This window comes from Amblyomma maculatum, chromosome 1, assembly GCF_055883805.1.
Source record: "Amblyomma maculatum isolate TAMU_Amacu chromosome 1, ASM5588380v1, whole genome shotgun sequence".
Classification (NCBI taxonomy): domain Eukaryota; kingdom Metazoa; phylum Arthropoda; class Arachnida; order Ixodida; family Ixodidae; genus Amblyomma; species Amblyomma maculatum.
This window is the reverse complement of record NC_139344.1, coordinates 263,517,933-263,541,097: the sequence shown is the minus strand read 5'-3', so window position 1 is coordinate 263,541,097 and position 23,165 is coordinate 263,517,933. Positions and strand designations below refer to the sequence as shown.

The window sequence follows — 23,165 nt, the reverse complement described above, 5'->3', positions numbered from 1 at the left end:
GGTCAGTGAGTGCCAGACGAGAAAGCTGATTCCGATATTAATAATAAATATTAATTTTAAAACTATCTACTGGACCGGATAAACTCAGATTTCCAGGATTTATAATTTCACGCGAGAGGAGTGAAATGCAATAATCAGTTTATGCTCAGTTGTTAGCTGTCATGACCCTTTTAACATCTTTGTCAGAACAAAAAACACTTTCGCGAGCATAGGTAGGGGAGGGAGGGGGGGGGGGGGGGGCATAGGTGACGAATAGGTTTGAACCACAGGGAAGGTAGTGGCGGACAGGTTCCGCTGTAATTAGTAGTGCCACTCGATTTCCCTCAATTGCTGCGGCACTGTGACGGCCTTATCAAGAATTCCAACCCTTTCTCCCTTCTCGTCCATGTACACTGATGCAGGTGCCTCAGCGGACTCTGGCTTAGTCACGCAGCAGGTACCACTAAAGGGAAGCCGCTGTCGCAGCTACGTGCGACCACTGCGTGGGTGCGGATTCCCTCCCCATCAGCGGCGCTAGTTGGGCCGCCTTCGAGGTGCCTGCCGGAGGTGTTTGCGCGGCATTCGCATCGGTCCTGTCAACTGCGGGGCTCACGCCGACCAGCGCTGCCGGTCAACACAGGCGGCGTTCTTACGCTCTGTGTGGCAAATGTGAGTGCAGCGGTGCGATTCCGATTACAGCGTGCGCTAATTATTTGGGGTTAGGAATGAGTGGAATGAGAGCCACGTGCAAGGAAGCGGTAGTCTAGAAAACATTTGTCTGTGCAAGCGCGATTAACTGAGCGCATTAACCGCGGCTAATGCGTTCAGACCGGCATGTATATGAAGTACAGACTGCCACTTCAAGCGCAAAGTTTTACGTGCAATGATCGAGCTCGTAGGCAAACAAAGCAGTGCAGTGTGAGCAGCCTTGATACTGCCGCGACGTGCTTTGAGTATGTCAACAGCAGTGCAGGACGCTCCATCACAGGTTCCCTCCCAGAGCAGTTGAGATGCCTGCCGAAGATGAGAGAGTTACTGCGCCTTCCCTTTTCTCATAAACGATTCAAAGTTTGTTCTCCGGATGCCATTTCCTTTACCTTTGCCCAATCTCCTTGAGTGTGCTAATGAAGGAGTATATGTCTCGCTCTAGCCGAGTAAAATGAAATACCCGAAGGAACATTTTTTTTTTCTTTCACTCAAGAACTTATTCGAATTCTGGTTCCTTTCTTATTACATTTCTATTCGTAATCGCCAGTTTTCTGCACACCTAAGAACAAGCTTCAGATCGAGGTTGTACACAGGCTTGCTGCTGTGCAGCCGCTGTGGCAGGGGAACCCCCTCAAACACCGCGTGTCACTAACCAGCGTTGAAAGGTGGAGGCTTCCCTCAGACGCCGCCGACTCCGGGCACTTTTCGCCTTCAAGGCGCTCCTGCGATGTTGACGTTCTGGGATCGATCTCGAACCTCACATGGCATCATCATTAACATTTTGTAAAACCCATTTCCTAAATCCTGAAATTATCAAGCGCCGAACGCACCGACCCTTTGATGAAATCATAGTTTTCTACTCGTAGCTCTCATGGAGCAGCTGCACCGCGACAGGAGAGATGGGAACTATAGGCGCAAAACGCCTGTTTCAAGTGACGCCACGGGCCGCACCATGTGCGCTTCCATTGACCGGCTATTCCACTTTTTACCTGATTATATCACAAATTCCCACCTTTACGGTCAACAGAGCCGCGGGATCTCCTTTACAGTTGGTTACCCGTCGTCCCTCTATGAGGTTTGAGAACACAGTTAAAAGTTAGGCCGGTCAACCCGTGAAGTGCGTGTGTCAGTGTGTGATTGAGGAATAAATCCAAGAAAGTCACTTTTTGTTTACAAACAATGGGATATTTATAGCTAGTAGTCCAAAATACACTGCACAATAATAGGACAAAAAAGAAACGCCACGACACGATAGTGATAAAAGACGACTCGGTAAATGACAACCGAAAGAGATGTAAAAATGTGTGCGTTCACTATATAGGTCGCCTTCAAACTCGCTTGAACCAACAGCTCTCATTAATATCATGCTGCGAAGAAAAGCCTTCGCGATCTATCTGAATCGCATTCGTTTGGCAGGCCGTTTGGCAGGCCGTTTGGCAGGCCGTTAGGCAGCTGCAGATAGACTAGAATCGACCCGTAATACCCGCCCTCATCAATCACAATTTTAATTTTTTTTTATATTCTTGTTATATGTTGGATTCTAGCTAGCTTCGTTTTAACATTTCCCTCAATACTTTTGAATGTTATTAAAAGTTCCTCGGATCATTCGCTCATGAACTGCGCCGCATAATTGACGACGGCGCCGGGATTCTCCGCGATGTGGGGCGCTTACACTAAGCCGCAAAAATTGCTTCCTTCCAGACAGTTTAAACCGAGAAGCCCAACCGCTATATATATATATATATATATAGCGGTTGGGCTTCTCGGTTTAAAACAAAAGACAGCGATAAAAGTAGGCCGAAATCATATTTCAAATTTCGGTTTTAAATAAAAGAGGTCAGTATTTCTATCTAGCACGTCACAGTAAACCGGCCGCTGTTCAGTATATCAGTGACAACAGGTCTCAGGAGAAATTTAGGTGGATCTCGGGCCAGTAACGCGGTGAGACAGCAGCGTTTCTGGAGCTTCTTCCCGTGGTTATGAGTTTTCAAGTCGTTTATGATTTGCGAGAGCACAGTCCTTCCTGCAGATGTGGAGGCACTATTTCTATAATGGCAGCTGCTGCGAGATACGGCGAGAGAGTACGGCGCGGTCTGCGAAGACTGTCACTGGCTTAGGGCCGTTTCTTGTTTAGGTGGGCTTTTACGTTGCGTATAAGGACACTGACAGCTTTGGAAATCTTTTCAAGCAAACGTAAACGCGGAGTCATGCATAAATGGCACCAAAGTTTCGTGTTCTGGCTTCCGCTATGGTTAAGCGGTACAGTCGCATCGTTGCAGTAAGCAGGCGGACCATGTTATGCGCACTCTTTTCGTACAGCACAGAGTGCAGTCAGAATGTGACAACCAAGTTTTTATAACTGAACATCCACTCACGTTGTTATCTCACTGCACGACTGTTTAGCTTTGACATTTTTACGTAATATCTCGATTGTACCACTCCCTTTTGCAAGGGTATCTCTTAATATGACCATTACTATACGTTACAGTCGCTTTCGGATTAGCTGCCCGCTCTTGTAAAAAGGCCAATATAAGCACTGCATGTCCCTTTTGACGCGTGCCATATTTCACCGAAAAGAATAAATTGAAAAGCGCGCGTTGAAAGTTAAGTTCTGAAACAAACATCAGAAAAAAAGCGCCGAAGTTTTTTACAAACCTGAAAGTCCAGGTCATATATATGTACTGAATTGAGCACTCGCTGCCTCCTTTTCAATGAACGGACATTATGCATGCCGCTTAGAGAGATCCTCGCGCCTTTTATGGCTGTCGTAAAGCCTACTTCTGACCAGCGCTGCCTCTGGGACTTACAGGAATAGGACAGGAACGCTCAAAAGAGATCGATAGCGCAACCTAGAGACGCGGCATCCAAACAGTACTAGGACGTGGGGAGGTGAATAAAAGGCTCCCCGCTAGGTGAAGGACGTCCTATATGTTCTGTAAGGCCGCGGTGCTCCGTTTTCAACACTTTAGGTGCGCCATCAGTAGAAAGCGGCGAAAATAGAAATACCGACAAACTTCGCGAAAGAAGCGCGGCCGATTACGCGCTCTCGACTGTGGTGCTGCGCCTCCTCACCCCCATCGACAGGGGCGCTAGGCCATCTGACGACAAACCACGGTGGAAGCCACGAAGACCTTCAGGAATGGGCGAGAAGGTACAGCCGCAAGCGTCTGCATCCCATCACAGAGAACGGGCCCTCTTCGTGTCCTTGAGAAGGACGCGTGCGCGGAGCATGGCTTTGAGAACATTCCAGGACTCTCTAGCGGGTCGGAGGAAAGGAGCATACCTTCGCGAGTGCAGCGGTGTCTGCGCTCCCTCTCTGCGCACCTTTCCCTTCTAAAAAATTCGGACATGGTTATTTGCTACTTTTTATAAAGTTTTGTCTCTCTCAAGTTCGTCGTCTTCTTCTCCATGTCAACTACACGTCGCTCGCCAAATGGGCAGGCACCTCGAAGAGTTGAGGTGCAGAAGAAAACAAGGAAAGAACTGAACGAACCTATTTTACTTGTTTCAAAAACGACTTATACATCCGTGGGCAGCTTTATATTTTGCCCTAATCCAGAGTATCTAAGCCTAGCAAAATCGTATAACGCTTGTGTCGTCGCTCTGACAGTCTAAATTGTTTTGTGAGGTCATGACTACTTGGCCTCGTGCGAGTAATTCAAACTACGTCCCCTGCAGCGGCTCCAAAGCGCAAGTCGAGAAATGTAAATTTGTTTATAGGAAAGGAAATGCGCTATATACCTGTCACAATTCTCGCCGGAATCCTGAACCGCACAGTAAACGAAGGGAGGATGGCGTGAGTGAAAGAGAGAAATTTGGTGTCGCAGTAGAGGGCGTCGCCGACCACATGAGGATCTCTAACGTGAGCTTGCATCGCACAGCACACGGATGCCTTTGCGTTTCGCCTCCATCGAAACGCTGCCACCGCGGTCGGATTCTAACCTGGATACTCCGGTTCTGTAGCCGAGCGTTTTAACCACTGAGCCACCGTGGTGGATGCGTGAGTTCCTTCGACGGATCTTTCAACTAGAATCTTGGGTTTGGGCCTGTTGGTCAAAATGCATAATAATAGGAGCTAGCGCGAACAGACAAGGACGAACACAAGACAATAGTCCAGTGCGCTGCCTCTTATTATGATGCCGACTGCCCGATGACTGGTGATGCCGATCTATTGTATTGCTGTCACACTCATGCACGCGCACACACAAAAAAAAAAAAAAATACATCGGAGGGGATACGAACTGGCCGGGTTCGAAACCAGGTACACGGGTCTAGTAGCCGAGAGTCTTAACCTCTAAGCCACCACGGCGGATGCTTTCGCGCATTATAACTACGTTAAAAAGGGCTAAACCTCCGCTATTTGACGTCGCGGTTACCAGATGGCGCCCCAAGTAGTAGGGTAAAACCCGTGGCCTCCGCATAAATAGCACGCCGTTGCACCAGAGCTGATTTCTGAGGACATGATTAAACCTCCTTCATTTGACCCAACACTACCTGGTGGCGCCACATGCTGAACAATAATAGAACAATAGAGAACGGGGGCGCTCTATCCTGTTCTTCTTTTCTTGTGTGTGTGCGTGTTGTTTTGGCGCCTTTAACTTATAATGTATGTATGTATGTATGTATGTATGTATGTATGTATGTATGTATGTATGTATGTATGTATGTATGTATGTATGTATGTATGTATGTATGTATGTATGTATGTATGTATGTATGTATGTATGTATGTATGTATGTATGTATGTATGTATGTATGTATGTATGTATGTATGTATGTATGTATGTATGTATGTATGTATGTATGTATGTATGTATGTATGTATGTATGTATGTATGTATGTATGTATGTATGTATGCATGCATGCATGTATGTATGTATGTATGTATGAACAACTTTATTGAGATGCCGGCAAACGACGGTTTAAAGCGTCGTGACGCTGGCCAAGCCATGATATCGCGTAATAAAAAGAAATGAAACCGAAGAGCAGACAACGTTACTAGCGCTCGCCCGACATATCTACCACATAGTCGAACGTTGAGCTAGTTGGTCACACATCTCTTGGAAGAAGGCAGCAGAGCAGGTAACAACACAAAACATAAGAAGCATACAGCGTTGTCCTTGTGTTTGTGTGTGCTTCTTATGTTTTGTGCTGTTACCTGCTCTGCTGCCTTCTTCCAAGAGATGTACAGCTGAAGCTGCAGCGCACCGGGCCCATAGCCACAGAAAGTTTGAGCAACCCCGCTTTCTCACAATGTTAGCATTCTAGCCAAAATTCTCTGCAGCTTTTTATAGAGGAATTATAAAGCTTGTCATCGTAATGGTGCCCGGTCCGCGAAAAAAATTTCAGAAAATGGAAATGAAAATTATTTTAGAGCAGAAAGACGTAATAACTGTCTCACTCCTCGGAGGAGATCTAAACAGCGCCGTAAGGAACGGATGGAGGAGGGAATGAGAGAAGGAAAATAATAGGAGACATCGTATATAGTATAGGGCTGCGGATAAATCTTTTGCCTCCTCAGATCTATCACCTGCGCCAGTATTGCACAGCCCACGGGTCTTTCCACCACCGAATGCTTCCACGCCGGCCGCGTATTGCCAGACCGTATTACATGAAGGCATTTGAGCAGCACCATCTGAACTGAAGGGCTACGGCGCCCAGGATGCGATTACGTAAAATGACGCCACTTCCGCCAGCTGTAGAACTGCCTAACGTATTTGGTGCGACTCCGAAGATTTCTTCGCTTACATGTAGTACTCGATTCATACATATCATTTCGGCTGCGGTAACATGATAACAATGATGAACTCTCACTTCGTAGCGCTGATGTTTTAGCACTGCTATTCCATCCTGTTGCTATCCACTAGGAGAGCTAGCAGGTACCTTGGTAGCTGATATTTAAATGAGGCAAAACAACGGAGAATACAACGAACGGAAGGGAACACGGCTGCTAACCAGCACAGCGCTTTTATCATGTTGATGAAACAACATAAACAAAAAGGAGAATGATGCGTGCCCTGATACAGAAGGGCCGCATATTTTCCCGAGGCACCCGGTGTGTGGCAAGCGCGAGTAAAAGGGATTACTTCTGAGTACCTTGAGTATATGTACAGGGTGTTCAAGCTAACTAGGGTTAAAAATGAAACATCTGAGTTAGGCCAGAAAAAAACACTTTTATACAGCTACCAGCCATCTTTCTGCGCACCACAGGCATTTCTTTATTTAGCAATTACGTAATTAGTAATTCAGATAATTTTTCTAATACTAATTATTGCCTTTACACTGTAGATGCGGTTGCAATGTTGGAGAGCACCTTCTGAAAGCCCAACTCCATTTATTTCCGACAAACAAAGCCTCGCGTGTATATTTTTTCCAAGCTCCGAAGAAAGCCCGCAGCTGCGTCACTTTTCGAGTATTCCGCAATAATCAAGAACTGAAATCTATAGGGGCTGTAGCTAATGCATGCAAAGAGTTTTTCTGCTAGCTTCACACTGGCGACGTAATCAAAGATAAAAAAAAAAAACTCGAGTTCCTTCTCACAGCACTGAGTATCTGCAGAGAAGCTCAGTGATGACGTGACGGGCGGTAATAATTCTTATTTTCCTTGCCTTCGCCCACTTCCTGCGTTGTCTTTTCTGAGGCCGACAAACAACGTTAGTATAGTTTTTGTTTCGCTAGCGTTATTGGTACTTCTTCAAACCAAGCGTTTCTATGCGGGAAATCTATCGGTACCATCAATGACGTCATCATGCACCCAACCCGTCCCTGTGTGATGCAGAGAAACCTAATCACAGTCACAGTTTTTAACGCTAATGACGCCACTAATTCAAACCTAAAACATTTCGCATGCTTAAACTGAAAGCTATAAACGTTCTAGTCCTCGAAACGTATCGCAATCTAAAACAGGTGCAGTTTCCCTTTAATCTTTAAGTGTATGACGCGATAGCGTAGGCTACCAGCCCACATATAAAGCGCCGCTTTAAGCAATCCGCATGAGCGTGCCTGCCCGGGGGTAACATGAATGCAAGTACCTTGACAGGCTGATTCTCATATCACCCTCCCATATGAAATGAGAGGTTGGCAGCTCCTGCCAACGTCAGACAACCCTATACTTCGTTTCCTTAGTGCGCGGCCATGTCGGCTGCCAACTGCCAGCTGCCAGCGTCACGCTCGCGACTTTGCTCACAACGCTAACGCCGACGCCGGATTTTCCGGTAAACGGGACCTTTAACGCTGTCGGGTTAAAAATAGCGCTGGCAGGGCGAGAGAGCGAAAAATATCATTACAGGTAAAATCAATTTCTTATATGCGCTTTCCCGATGAGAGATGTGACGAGCCAACTGGTCGACGTGCGTCGACGAGGCCAGCCACTCTGGCTAGTGGGCAGGAGAGTCGGCAAGAGTATTAGGGCTGACATCACTAGCTGCGCGGAACGAAGACTGACGCAATAAAACTATCTCGGGTTGTGGAGAAACGAACGACCGGTGTTGAAAAGTACGAACAGACCACTAGGGCGAAAGGGCAAGAGATGTTGCAATAATAGCGCACAGAACATAATGTAGGCCCAGCTGATATGGTATACAGAAAGGTATTTACGGGACGCTATAATGGTGCCAGGGCTTACCTTCGGCTGCGTGGCTTTGTTGTTCAGTCAAGGTCAGAGAAAAACATGAGAGTTGTGGGAATGATTCCCACTTGGGGCCCACGGCAAAGCTACCAATGATGCAATACAAAGTACAAACGACGGACTGGGCGTCTTTCGCAGCACAAGAAGCTTAGAGCGAAATATTGCATGAAGAATGGCTTAAGAAGCTGTATACGTTAATAGGTGGGAAGCTATAAGGTACATAAATAAATTAAATCGAAAGTACTTTCACTCACATTGACGGAAAAGGACCAGAAAAGTAATCAATAAGTGTGTAGGCAAGCAGAAGTAAAGGAATTAAACAGCAGGTAAAAATACAGAGGGTACAAACTGGAATAATTCAAGGAAAAGGAAGCCGACTCTAGACCTGTGTAGGAATTGGAAAAAGCAATTCAAGAAGAAAGCGTTCTATGACAACTCAAGAGGCAGTGGTCTTCTCTTTGATGCTAGATCAGGGTGTCTCAAAACGCCACGCTACAAAAATAAGTTTAACAACAACAAAAAAAAGAAACCTGTTTGGTGTAGAGTGGATCCATAAAAACAATTCGACATCTTTCTGGAATGTGGAAGTGTCCATTAAGATGCTAAGGCGGGAACAGTCGCTCACCCTGACTCTGGTGTTTAGAGGTAACAATTAGGGAACGTAAATGGTTTTGTTTGGTTTTTACGATTTAACGTCAAAAAGCGACTCACGCAATGGGAGACGCCGTAGGGGAGGACTCCGAAATTTCGACCACCTGGGGACCTTTAACGAGCACTGACATCGCACAGAGCACGGGCGCTTTGCTTCCCGTCTCCATCGAAAAGCGGCCGCCGCGGCCGGAATTCGATTCCGCATCCTTGGGCACTGCAGTCGAGCGCCCTAACCACTGCACCAACCCGGTGGGGAAACATAAATGAATCTGCGGTAGAAATTAGCAAGTGTTCGGAAAATTGGTGATTAGGTAACAGGCTGGGTATGTAAGTATAATAAATGAGAATTAATAAAAATTTACGACAATATCAACAGTCGTTAGAACTCAAGGGGTGCTCAAAGAATTATAATAAGACAGACTGAGCATGATGGCGACTGTCTCCACCTCGTTTCAAAGGGGACGCTTCTAAATTTCACACATTCACCCACCCATACACTCATATACACTCATCCATCAATTTTCCTATCCACCCACTCATCTACTCATCCTTTGATCCAATCACGCATCAACTCATCTATCCGCACATCCATTCATCCACCCACAAACCCATCCATGCACCAATCTATCAGTTCACCCATCTACCCACCCGTCCGTCCATTCATTCTTCCATACGGCTTTCCATTTGTCCTATAAAATGTATGCTTGGAAACAGCTCTAGACGCACAGCAGTCACTTGTGACACGATTCCTTCTTCAGCGGACGGTAATATTGAGAGAGGGCGGAACTTTAGCTTTACAGACTTGAAAGGCGGGGCAGGGTGATGAACAAAAGAGAAAAACGGATTAATTTTAGGCCGAATTAAGGCCGATAAATGTCTTCCGATAGAACGACCACGGCCAACTGGAGGAGCGATTGACATGCCACCCTGCTTTGTTGCGACTCACTAACTCTTCCCACTGTAAAGATGCGTTATTGTAGAAGTGGCAGTAGATTTCCCATCGGAAAAGAAAACGAATGAGACAGAATTTAACAACAACTTGAACCGGATAAACGGTAAATCGTGTTGCTCTACTCAGCGTTCTTTCAAAATGATTGGGTTGTGAAGCGGTTCGATGAGGCGCGGTATAGGATACAAACGGTGCTCACAACTATGCCTTGCTCCGCTTCCCCTGCGTAGCTCTGCCGCACCTCTGTTGCCTTTGTCATTTCCACATGCGTTCTAACACCCCGTCATCCTCTGCTCCAAATGCAGAGACGAGGTCGGTGATTCGCGTTCATCTGTGCTTCAATTACAGACCCCGATTAAAAGGTTCATATGAGCTGCGATCTACAGGTGTTTGAATGTGCTCGAGGTCATATAATACTAGTGTATGCGTTGCTTTTCTTTGTTGCTTAACACGGGCTTCTTGCTATTGATGGGTTGTGGAAACTTCATTGACAGGCTCGTCGTCTCGCGTTTGGCATCTGAGCCTAGACGATGCTGCAGAAGACGGCGCGTCCCTCCCTCTTGGTTTTTGCGGATGTGATTAGTTTTATCAGTCTTCCTTAATGATAAAAACTTCAGCATTCAAATCGTAGCGCAGTAACTCGCTGTGGCCAAATAATTAAGTGGGCACATGTGCATGACATCAAATTAGAGACAGTCAGATAATTTAATAAAGGAATTCCCACCAAACTGTCACGTGAATGATCATCACAATGCAAGCTCGAAAAGGAAAGAATAACCCTCCAGAGAAGGATTATCTGGCTTCTGCAGCCGCGTTGTTTGGGGGAACAAGTAATGCGCTTACATGGACGTACTTCCCGAAAGTAAATGAGTGCTAACGGTCAGTCCTATAGAGCTTGATTGGCCGATGCAGTTCCGCTAGTGCCAGGGAATTTTGTCTATGCTCGCAGGCCCACGCCGAGTGCCTTGTTGGGCTTGATCTCCACGCTGATATCCTCTTTCGAACAGAGGGCGTATACCAAGCAGATGCTGTATACCAAGGAGCTTTGCGACTGCTGTAGGAAGCTGGCTCACAAAATGAAAGAACAGGCTAAAGAGAGTGGTAAGAAAAAAATGAGCAACACGACAAGCATGCGCGATGATCTAATGAAGGATCAACCAATGAAACCTGTTTCTGCAGTGTTTTGGAGAAAGCTATATGTTATTTGAATACCAGGCTTTTCAATTTTGCATGGCGAAAACTTCTAATACGAGAATCTACTTGACGCCTTCATATCTAGCAGATCTTTCGCTCTGCCAGCACAGAGCACTATGAAACCTGAAGAAATATCTCAAGGAAACTGAAGTCGCGAATAATTGTTTTTTTTTTTTTTCGGGTACACGAAATAAAGACCGACGATGCTTCTTATATTGAGTAAAAAAAGAGTAATATTTTAGTTTAATGACGCTGTTATCGCTCTCACGAAAGCGATTTTGAATTTTTTTTTATCTTTCCGCTGCCATCAGGATTATGCGGCGAAAACGCCAAGTTCTAATTACCTTACAGCGAGAATATTAATACCCTAAACCGGAATTTTAGATCCTGTCAAAGATGCCAGTTTGCTCCAGTCAATCAATCAGTCTGCCAGTGTCATTCAGCCGGTCTGTAGGTCCGTCGGTCGGTCGGTTTATTTCACCATGGCATATTTGTGAAAGGGTACAAAATGGGTATAATACACGCTAAAGAAGGTGAATGACTAATGAAAACGCAACACAAAAATTGACTAATAAACATCCACACAGAATGAAGAGCAGCGTGTAGGTTTAAATGATATGTTGCAATATTGAGTGGTTCCTTTATGATATGTGGTAATGAATTTCTCAAGCTAATTGTGTTTAAATGAGTTGTGAATTTTTTATACTTAGCTATTCATGTAGGTAACAAGTATTTGTTTTGATATGGGAAACGTGTTGAATCAGATCGATGAAGTCGACTAGCACTAATTATTAGCCCGCAAAAAACACCCTTGTTAGCTTATTATTGAGTACAGGAAATTTCCGTTACTTGCAAAAGAACACCTTGTGAATATTTAACAGGTTTGCTGCTTATAAATCATCATTTTGAATCAATGGGGAAGTGCCTCAAATGCAACAGGTGAAAAACACAGAAGGTAAAAATTGGATAAATTCGATGGAAAAGAAACAGAGTGTGGAATTATATCGAAAGTGGAAAATGCAGATCAGGAAGGAAGCTTTCCTTGGTAACTCAAGAGGCAGTGCCCTACTTTTGGAAGCTAGATCAGGGTGCCTTAGAACACGCAGCTACAAAAAGAAATTTAACAATGGAGATGACGCATGTGCTGTATGTGGAAACTCCAGTGAAACAATTGACCATATTATACTCGAATGTAATGGTATCCATCCGGAAGTTGGTGCAGGCGCAATCACTGTTCCTGAAGCTCTGGGGTTTAGAGATAACAGTGGCCGGGTGAATAAACCGGCGGTGGAAACTAGCAAAAAACGACTGGAAGATTGGTGGCTTAAAAGCAGAGAAGTGACATAATGTTAGTAATGTAGGAACAAAAATTTAATAAATAGAATGATGGTTTAGTTAACCATTCTAAATCAATAATTAAGATATAGGGAGAAAAATGAGCATGACAGCTACTGTTACCCCCCCCCCCCCCCCCCCCCCCCCCCCGTTTTAAAGGGGACGCTCCTATATTCCATCCATCCGTCCATCCAGCAGGTCAAATGATTAAATGGTTGGCAGTTCCAGATGCCGTCTGAGAAAACTCGACCAGATGTCTCTTTCAGCCTCAGCCGCGGTTGATTGCTCTGGACATCCATATCTGATGATGAACACCTGTATTTCAGCGATGTCTATGTCGTCCTTGTAACAGATATGGAATCTGCGGAAACAGGGAAAATTAAAACAAATATACTGTTAGCGCGGCTCCCCACTCTCAGTTATCGTGTGTCATAGCTCCGGCAAGATCTCAGCAGCAGTCTACCTGTCACAACCTAGCAGGACGGGTAATATATGCTTAATCACTTTCTTTTGCACCGAAGTTTCCAAGTTTATAGTCACACTATCAGGGATTTTGTTTTTGTGTGTGTGTGTTTTGCCGTTATAAGCCAGCACTGCATGGGAACATTGATCGAGATATGGGAAGCTCGTATAGTACAGTATAAGCATCAAGGAAAGCTCTTTTCTTGCATAAAATGGCCTTTTGCTCTGCATATTATTGCCATGCGCGTGCGAATTCAGTAAACATGCGGCAGGTTACGCTCCTGCTTCATTTTCTCTAGAGCAAAAATCGGAGTGCTTTCCGGCTCGAGAACAAGCCGTATCGAATGTCGTACAACCGCAGGCAATTAGTGGGAGCAAAATGCAAGACACGTCGATGTAATTTCTTTCAGGTGCATGGCAAAGTTCGTGTGCAGCAACGGAATTTACGCCCATAAAACACGTGATGAGGTCCATGGAAGAATGATATTGTTACTAGTTTATTGGAAAGAGATGCTCGACTGCTAAGACGAGGCATTGTACACAAGGGCTCATGGAAGGTAATAAGCTCTGGCCAATGAAAAAAAAAAAAAAAAAAAAAAAAGCAGGACTGTTATAAGCTGAAGTGAAGTATGACTAGCTTATATAAAGCATTCTTGCTACCGCTCCACAGAGCTTCCAAGAGCCTAAATGCTTGTTTTCTTTCTCTCCATGCTTCATTACGACACCGATGCTGATGATACTCAAGGTATTGTATTGCAGTCGCTAGAGGGATGAACAGCGTAATTGCAATTGGTGATCAAGAGTGCGAAGCAGTAACACATCACCGCTTATGTGTGCGCTCCGAGTCTGATTAGAATACTAAGAGTAATTTTCTTTTGCAAAGCAGACGTGAAAACAAAGGTCGCACAGAACAGCCTTGAGGCTGGGAAATTATCGCCACACTACAACGTTTTATTTCAGAAAATCATAATGGTTCATTCAGTAACATTTGCTCATTTCGGAGCTAACTGCGTCGCAACGCAGTTAGCTCAAATTAATATAGCAAACAATACCATTGAATACACAAATGGAGCCCTACTTTTGGCTTCAAAAGTGAAATTCTTGGAAGAGTAAGTCGGCTGAGGCTGAGCGAAAAGCATCTCTGTCGACCAGCGTTAGCGATGGCCTTTACGGTAATGGCGTAAAAAAGTAAAACTGCTCCATGTTAACTTAGGATCGCTTGGTTTTGTATGCGGCCCCTCAGGCATGGTGTACAAGAGCGTGGAGAATGAAAATTTAGTACAAGCAAATATTCATGAGGGTCTTCCCTGGAAAAATTTCAGCCATTTCAGCTTAAGAGCATATCTACGCGTACATGAAAAAAAAAAAAATAAAATAAAGTTAGGCTATGCTCAGCAACTAAAACAAAAAATAAAAACCTGTTCCAGTCAGGCAAATAGCTTGATGAAAAGCCGAACTAAATAGAGTTTCAGCTGCTGAAATATTAAGCGAACTTTTGGGTAGCCTTGGAGCCAAAGCAGGGATAAATTATTTTTCTTCTTGCATTCTGCAGCTCGCATAAGTTTGGGCTATAAATATGCGTACAAAATATAATGTTTTAAACAGAACCAAGAAAAAATTGGTTGGGCTCAGAGGAAAGTCTTGGGTCGAAAAGGCATGTCCGTGTGGTGGTGGTAGTGGTTTGTTATTATTAAATAATCAAAATGAAGGAAAAGAGCTGCCGGCTGCTGCAACTGTTATCAAAATCATCTGAAGCACCTGAGCGGCGGCCGACGGGAAAGAAAAGGTGATAGAGAGAAAGGACAGGGGGGCTTTTTACATTACCGTCCATTTTTCAGTCGGCCGCGGCGTGCACGAGTGCTGGCGCAGGGCACACAGGGAGCGCACAGCGTGAGGATCGTTCGTAGAGGATGAGAGGGGTGAAGGCAGCAAAGAATGCAGCAAGGGTCAGTAAACCATCGAACTATACTTTGTCTCACAAGAAGTTTGAAGCACTGCGAAAGGCAGAGGCACCCCGGTGCAATCAGGATCCCGCACACTTGAATAGGCAATTGTGCTCATACGCGCCTCTCGCCCCCAAAATTGGCGAGGGTGGCAGTAGGAGCAAAATTATCTATTTAGTGGGCAGGGTCGAAAGGCACTTAGGAGCACAATTGCGAGGGCTCCTCTGCCTTTCGCAATGCTACAGATATCTTGCGAGACACGTTCCGTCACGGACAAAGGAGGGAGGTTTCTGGGGGCCTAGTATTGCTGTCAGGTGTCTTCCTTGCTTCAACATTCAACAGCTTGAGGTTAAGAGGGGGGGGGGGGGGTGGCAGACAAGAAGGAGGTGTCCATCGCGCGTAGGCTGCGAGTGCATTGTTTGCATCCAGTCCTTTCTAAGAATTCGCGACAAGATTTTTGGCGTGGCTGTCAAGTGCATGTCTCACATGCGACATGCGTCTTGGTATAGCTTCTGCTGGAGATGACCAACACAGAGTGCCAGGAACCGGGCAAGCTTCTTGGTTCCACCATGCTTGCGAGTAAGAAATATATTTAACCAAATAATTGGAGACTTTGGGAAGCTGTTACGTCCCCGCGCTCTAGAGCGCATTCAGTTAACCTAGAAAAATTTGCACTCAGATATAACTTCCGTGAACTTGTGTGGCTTAAACATAAAGTAAATATGCTAGAGCACGGTTTAGTGTACTTTCTCTTTTCCTTTACATACACCTATCTGCTAATAAGTCACGAGAATAAAATTCTCTGACATATTTCTTGTGAATCGGCTTATCTGCGTTCCTGGCTGAAGCAATGAGCAATAGGATATGAGATGCCAATGAATATAAGCAGATTTGCTGTATTTTGATAAGGTGTCCGGCCCGATCATACGGATATAGCTAGCAATATTTGTAAACTGTATTTCTTGCAATCGAAAGAAAAAAGAAAAGCAGGGGCCCTATTTTCTACACACATGGCCGCCTTTCAGCGCCATGTTGTTTCTCTGATTAGTTGTCAGAAAAGTCACGTGCTTCAAATTTGTGGCGCGAAATTGCGGTCTGTCGAAACGTCTTTTTGCGGTGACGTAAAATTGATATGAACATGAAAACTTTTTTTGCAGGGCTATTTATGATGTCTGGATGGTATTTATTAGTATTTGTGGAGGGAAAACAGAGGTATATATATAATAGGAAGGGAAGCACTTACGCTTGTATTACGAATGGGCTGAAATGAACGGTCCACTGTCAAGAACCGACTCCTCAAATCTGATTGGCGGACGTTGTGTGGCGGGAAATACGTCATGCATAAACATTTAACGACGACGTCAAAGTGACGTTTCATTACGTAAAGGATGTTCGGTCATTGCTGTGAATGACCGAAGGTGGGCGCCGCATTTCGAACCACTTGAGGCGGCCGCGTAAGACACATGGGGAATTCGACGTGCAGTGCAGGCGGCTGTTACTCACCGCAGTTTGGTAGACAGTTTGGTGGGTGGTGAAGTAAGCTGACACATCTTGTTGTAATTGCAGAAAGCACTGAAACGACGTCATAAGGGTACTTTTCAGCTGCGCAACCTTTTAGAGGATTAATAATGAAAAGGCGGATTTACAGCCGCACGAGGGTCGTAGCTACGCTCCCGTTGCAAATGCTTCGCTTTCATAGAGAAACCATCGATCCGCGCCGTCGTTGCCAAGCGCAGCAATGCGGCCCGCTAACTCAAGCGGCTGATCTGCGCGAGACGAGGCTTTTCAGAGAGCAACAGAAGGGGAAGTTGGGCGAGTTGTAGGTTGCTCATGATGGTTTCGTGGGCTCTCTTTAACACAGAGACAAAGAAAAGAAGAGAAATAAAGGCGCTAGCCCCGTGTTTCCTTCTCTTTGCCTCTGTGTTAAACAGCGCCCACCAAACCATCGTGAATTTCAGAGAGCACCGCGATGCTTTCTAATTATCTGTCTGATCGGTTCGTCAGTACAACCTGAGGGGTCATATGATTCGATGGCTGTGCAGGAACTTCACGCGAGAGGCAGCGAGGGATCACCACAGACTTTCTTAAACGTCGGTCCTAAACACTGCCTTTTTTTTTTTTGCCTTGCACTATGCACCCACTGCAACGTTAATGATTTGAATAGCCTTTCCACGATGGGAAAAACAAGCAAAAATGCTCACAGCTTCTATTTTATTAAAGGAATGTATGTTGTATGTACATGGCACATGTTTGCTTGCCACATGTGATGTGTATCATATATCAAGTTTGGTTTTAATATGCATGCGGGCTCATGATTTGCCTCCGGGGCATGTTATGACGGTACTCTCTAATCACATGACGTAGTTGAGTGATATTTTGTGTTGATTGCTTTTTTTGTAATGCAGCCGGAAAATAATCCCCCTATTATTGATTTGCATTTTACCGTTTCGACAGTAAGGAATGCGCGCGCGCGGCGCCGCCCAAGCTTCATTCCATGATTTCATCAGTCATCTTTCGCTTTCTTTCCTTATTCTTCGTCTATCCCCCTCTGCACGTGTGGTAGCCTGGGCCTAGCCTCATCATCATTATCATCAGCATGACTATACCCACTGCACGGCGAAGGCCTCTCCCATTCGGTTCTGTGCTAGCTGCATCCACTTGACCCTACCAACCTTCCTAGCCTACCTTCCTGCTATTCCATTTTTCTGTTGTTTTTTTCTCTTTCTCGGACATCTTTTCCGTTTCGCAACAGCTTTTCGCACGCTAGCGCATGAAAATTTAACCGACTTGGTGCAAAGCCCAGCGTATGCCTTCCACTTTGTGCGTGCGTGCGTGCGTGCGTGTGTGCGTGCGTGCGTGCGTGCGTGCGTGTGTGTGTGTGTGTGTGCGTGCGTGTGTGCGTGCGTGCGTGCGTGCGTGTGTGTGTGTGTGTGTGTGCGTGCGTGCGTGCGTGCGTGCGTGCGTGTGTGTGTGTGTGCGTGTGTGTGTGTGTGTGTGTGTGTGTGTGTGTGTGTGTGTGTGTGTGTGTGTGTGTGTGTGTGTGTGTGTGTGTGTGTGTGTGTGTGTGTGTGTGTGTGTGTGTGTGTGTGTGTGTGTGTGTGTGTGTGTGTGTGTGTGTGTGTGTGTGTGTGTGTGTGTGTGTGTGTGTGTGTGTGTGTGTGTGTGTGTGTGTGTGTGTGTGTGTGTGTGTGTGTGTGTGTGTGTGTGTGTGTGTGTGTGTGTGTGTGTGTGTGTGTGTGTGTGTGTGTGTGTGTGTGTGGAAGACCCTCTCTCTATCTCCCTCCATCTCTCTCTCTGCTCTACACTACGTGCTCTACAGAACTCAAGCCGGTACAATATATGTTAGAAACTTAAGCAGACTTCGTGACTTGACGGTAGCTGGTCATAACGCGGCTTTTCGAAAAAGGTGGGTAGCCCAGCCAGTACCTAACAGTTGTTGATACTTTGAGACTTGTGAGCGTTGTCCTCAGACATGGGCCATGCCAGCTGCACCGGCGCCTCTTCGTCAGTGCTGGAGCTACTTTGGAAATCTGTCGATTCCTTCTGTTTACGACCAAGTCCTTAAACGTTTTAGTTCCTGCGTTTAAAAGCCGCTGATAAGTGAACGCGAGAGGTCATCGGCGGTTGTGACGAGCAATGCTACTTTCCGCTCCCATGCTGCGCCAACCCACTGCGCATATTCTGTTGCCTTTCTTGCCCTTCAGCTAAAACTCGCGAAGCCTCTCCGAGCATAACTGCTGTCGAATGTCCGACCGCAAGTATGTCATGACACACTGATACCGCAACGCCACAACATACTTCACTCGCCCTCCCTGCAACCCGAGGCTTCTGAATCACGGAATGCACCGCAGAGTATCGGTTTCTGCAGAAGCACCGTCATTTTTCATACTTGGCGCCAATATGTAGTAGCAGACGACAGCGCGCCTTTTTCCGTCACTTTATTTCTCTTTTTCTTCAGAATGCGTAACTTGATTGTGTGCTTACGTAACCTGGCACCGTCCTGCTGCACACGTCACGCGTACGTCACAATTTGAACAAAACGGCGAATTGTCGAAAATAGGGCCCCGGGATAGCGCAAAGCCAAATGTGCCCAGAAAAAAACGGGGCGTCGCTTCTCTTTATGAGATGCAGCTGAAATGCCACTGGTAAATTTCATGAGAGTGACGTCAAGTCGGAGCTTATTCGATACGAACTGGCCGCGCTAATCACGCCACTGTTTTCTCTTTCTACATAAATCTAAGCACGGAGATAGTGATGTTTTCTACCTGATTTGTTGTCACAAATTTTAGATTGTGTGCAACGATGCTTGTTTTAATCTTCATTATTGTCACTTTCCCATTCTCATCTTTCCTTCTGTTTTAAACTACCTCCATTGTATTTTTTTTCTGTGTGTAGTCCAGCGCCATTCTTGTAAAGTGCGTCATTTAATGTAGGCTACTGTGGTTTATCGGCATGAAAAAATATGCAAATCAATCAGTAAAACAGTTTGGCGCGGCTGATCTGCACAGTTTGCAGATTTTTAACAATAAATAATGACCAGTACATCAAAGCTGTTTCGCGGGTACGCTATGCGGACAGGCGGACAGAAAAAAAAAAAAGAGTAATTGCTGTTGTCAGCCTCCCTATTTAAATAGGGTGCAGTAATAAAGCATCTATAGCCTCTTATATTATCAGTTTGTCAACTTGGAGACGGTCACATTTCTAGACAGCTCGAATTTGTAGAACATTTCTAGAGCGCTTGTGCTGCTAGAGATTCAGCTCTAAATATTCAGTTTCGGTTCTCGTATTCATGCGTGTCACGATGGCCGCCTAAACGGCTTCAGCTGTGACGAGGTGTTTAACGACATTCCATGTGCCATTGGCAAACTGGGCAGGTTTCGCTTTTGGATGCCGAAGAGGAAGCAACGTTCGGATCAAAAGCTAACCATGTGAAGGGTGTTTTTCATGAGCTGTCTCTGTCTTGCGTGCGTATTCGCATGAATATAAAGGTAACGTTCCGGCGTATGTCTCGAAAACCGCACGTACACTGAGATTGCTTATAGGGACGCGACTGCCTCTAGATTTAAAATATAACAATGCTCGGTAGCTAATGTTGCCTGAATGTTCATGAACCGCTTTCAGATAAAGGGGACGAGAATCATTTCTGCAATTCGTGTGGGTGGTGATGGTAGTGGTTTGTTAACAAATAATCAAAAAGAAGGAAAAGAGTATTGCCGGCCACGGCAACTGCTATCTAAAAAATCTGAAGCACTTGAGCGGCGGCCGGCGGGGGCAAAGAGAGTTCCTGAGAACAGAAATTCTCTTTGGCTCCTGGCTCTCGCTCGGTTACATCGCCAACGGCACCAACGGCGCTGTGGATCAACCGCCGAACGGGTGCATAAAAGCTGCAGTCTAAATATAATTGCCCTTTTTCTCCATAGCCCCGAGAAAATTACACTCACCTACCCCCTAATTTCAATTCCTGCGGAAAACCTTGGGTCGGGACACGAATACAAGAGCTTAGTCAGCGAAAGAGTCAAGTCAACGATCCCTCGATTTTCTCCTAGCTTTCTCATACACGTACGGTAAGGAGGAGTTGCCTACAGACGTGCTCTGTCGCAGTAGTGAATGCCCCCCATATTTCCAAAGCAATAAATGCTCGCAATGGATCGCGCGCGCGTGTGTGTGTGTGGCGTGGAAATGGGAGCAGTAAGCACACCAACTGAGCGTGGTATGCCGTAACTTGTAGTTGGTGTGTGTCACTCGCAGCTCCGGGCCATGGCCAACGCCACGTGGTTGTCACCTGCTGACCTGTGCGGGGCCGAGCAGAGCTCCAACCTAAGCACACTCTGCTCGCTACTGCGCAACCTGTCCATGGAGGCTCGGCCGTTTCTGCGAAAGCCGCGTGACGTGCTCGTCATCGTGCTCTACAGTCTCGTCGTGCTGGTGTCAGTGTTCGGTAACACGCTAGTGTGCCACGTGGTTGTCCGGTCGCGCAAGATGCGCACAAAAACAAACGTGCTCATCGCCAACCTAGCAGTATCCGACCTGCTCATGACCACGCTGACCATACCCCTGAGCGCTTCTCGGTTCCTGCTAGACAACTGGCCATTCGGCGAGGTGCTATGTTACCTGGCGCCTTTTCTGCAGGTGACCTTCGTGTACGTGTCCACGCTGAGCATGGCGTGGATCGCGTGTGACCGCTACAGCGTCATCGTCCACCCGCTGCGGCTGCGACGCCTCTGCCCTGCGCACGGGGCCATCGCGTGCATCTGGACGATGGCTGGCGCGCTGTCGCTGCCGCACGCCGTGTTCAACCGCGTCGTGTCCCTGTTCACATACCGGACGCTGGTGAGATGCCAGGTGCAGTACCCTGCGCCGTCGGCCGCTTTCCGCCAGTGGCTTACACTAGCCACCTTCCTGACGCAGTACGCGTTGCCGCTGGCGCTCACCGCTCTCATGTACTGCCGCGTGAGCCGCACGCTGTGGGCGCGCAAGGCACTGGGTGCTGTGACGAGGGAGCAGCAGGCCTTGCACATGCGCTCCAAGCGCAAGTCTCTCAAGATGCTCGTGCTAGTGGTGGCGTGCTTCGCGGTGTGCTGGCTGCCCTTGAATGTGTACCATTTGGTGGCCCACTTCCGCGCCAACGACGGGCCCGACCGGCACAACTCGAACCTTTTCATTTCTTTCCACTGGCTGGCCATGAGTAGCGTCTGCTACAACCCGTTCATCTACTGCTGGCTGAACGACAAGTTCCGTCAGGGGGCGCTGTCATGCCTCGCCTGCCTTCCCCGCTGCGCTCTCCGCAAGTCGTCCCCATGGTCACCGAAGAAGCCCCCCGCGATGGCGGCAAGTGGTCTTCGTGGCAGCCGCTCTGCCAAACAAAGTTCGACGCTGAGGAGTACATCGTGTGGTTCTGCCGATAGAACAACTTCCGTCTGACTCGCGGATGAGGTGCGCACAGACGTTATTCAGTGACTCCCACATAAGTCAGGTTTTAAAGGAAGGCAGAGGTTAATTTGTTCTTACTGACAAGAAGCGTTCGCAGCGGCAGCCAGACTTCTTCAAAAATGTAGGGCCGGCCCTTGACACGACAGTGCTTCTAGTGTTTTTCTATGGTTACTCTCCATGAGCTTGTTTTTCAGAGCCGTAGCCATAAATGTACCACCAGATCACCCTTCTAGCATCGTAACCTGAGTATCTTGAAAAATACCACCAGAGCTAGGCATGATTTTTCGTTGGCTCTGCATCCATGCACGCGGTACATCATCTAAGTTTTCTGGTGTACAATGCAACGCAGCAAATTTCGGCCCGTGCATACGGGGTGGTTGTATGCTTTCCACGCTTGCAAAAGCAGTTGCATAAAGTTGTCAGCTGTGTAGTGACTAGTGAGTGTTAGTGTTGTGAGGATGCACAGAAAATGTTTTGCCAGTCCCTCTTCACATTTTCCTAACTTTTGAGTGTTTTGTGTAGCAGAAGCTGCCATAAAGCGCTCTCTCAGATGCTGGCGTTTTTTTATGTCTGGCGCTTCCCTTTGCCGGGGTTCCTAGCGAGCGGTAAGGTGCTGCACAGGCCGGCTGCTGAACACGAGGAAGAGAGATACTATCCCGGGCCGCGGCGGCCGCATTTGATGAAGACGAAATGCAGAAAGAGCCTTTGCTTTGTGGCATGTTAGGTCATGTTAAATAACAACCAATAAAGTTATTATGACAAAAGGACTAGGCGCAATATTTGTCTCATTCTCGGAGAACATCTAACCGCCCCGTGCGGCAAGGAATGAATTAGAGAGAGGAAGAACGAAGAGAAAAAGAGGCGCCGTCCAGTCGCCGGGTTATTTTAATGGCACAGCGCGGTTAGCATTAGAAACTACAGTCGCAACTCTGGAGGTCTGTTGTGAAAGTAGGAAGATAGAACTTTGCCGATGGTTGCTACTGCCGAAATGGTAGTTTGCATGATGGGCAAATTGTTTTTCATTGTTTATTTCGGCGACGCGCTCATCCACTTCTCCTGTACTACTCATGCGTTTGGATGTCTAACAATGGCGGAGCTCGATACTCTGACGGAATAAAACTGAATATGCCAAAGAAGAAAATTAGTTGCTAGAAAAGCAAACGTGCCGTTACTCAAGATGAAGAACTGAACTACGCGTGGAGGTGTTCACCGAGAGCGACCCAGTTTCTGCACCTTTCATTTCCATCTAATCAATTTTCATTCTCAAAAGATAAACGAAGGGGCGCTAAAGGTATAGGCATGCAGACGGATACTTGGCGACCGCGGTGGCAGCGTTTCGAGGGAAGCGACGCACAGAAGGCGTTCGTGTGCTGACCGATGTCATC

At 46.6% G+C, this 23,165-nt stretch overlaps 1 protein-coding gene across 1 annotated transcript; it reads left to right on the top strand.

Annotated features, from left to right (window-relative positions):
* Window positions 1–528: 528 nt before the first annotated feature.
* LOC146206428 (G-protein coupled receptor 83-like) lies at window positions 529–22,461 on the top strand. Its single transcript, XM_084587028.1, has 2 exons — window positions 529–648; window positions 20,599–22,461. The coding sequence occupies exon 2, from the start codon at window positions 20,608–20,610 to the stop codon at window positions 21,769–21,771; it is 1,164 nt and encodes a 387-aa protein (XP_084443154.1). The 5' UTR covers window positions 529–648; window positions 20,599–20,607; the 3' UTR covers window positions 21,772–22,461.
* The last annotated feature ends 704 nt before the right edge of the window (window positions 22,462–23,165 follow it).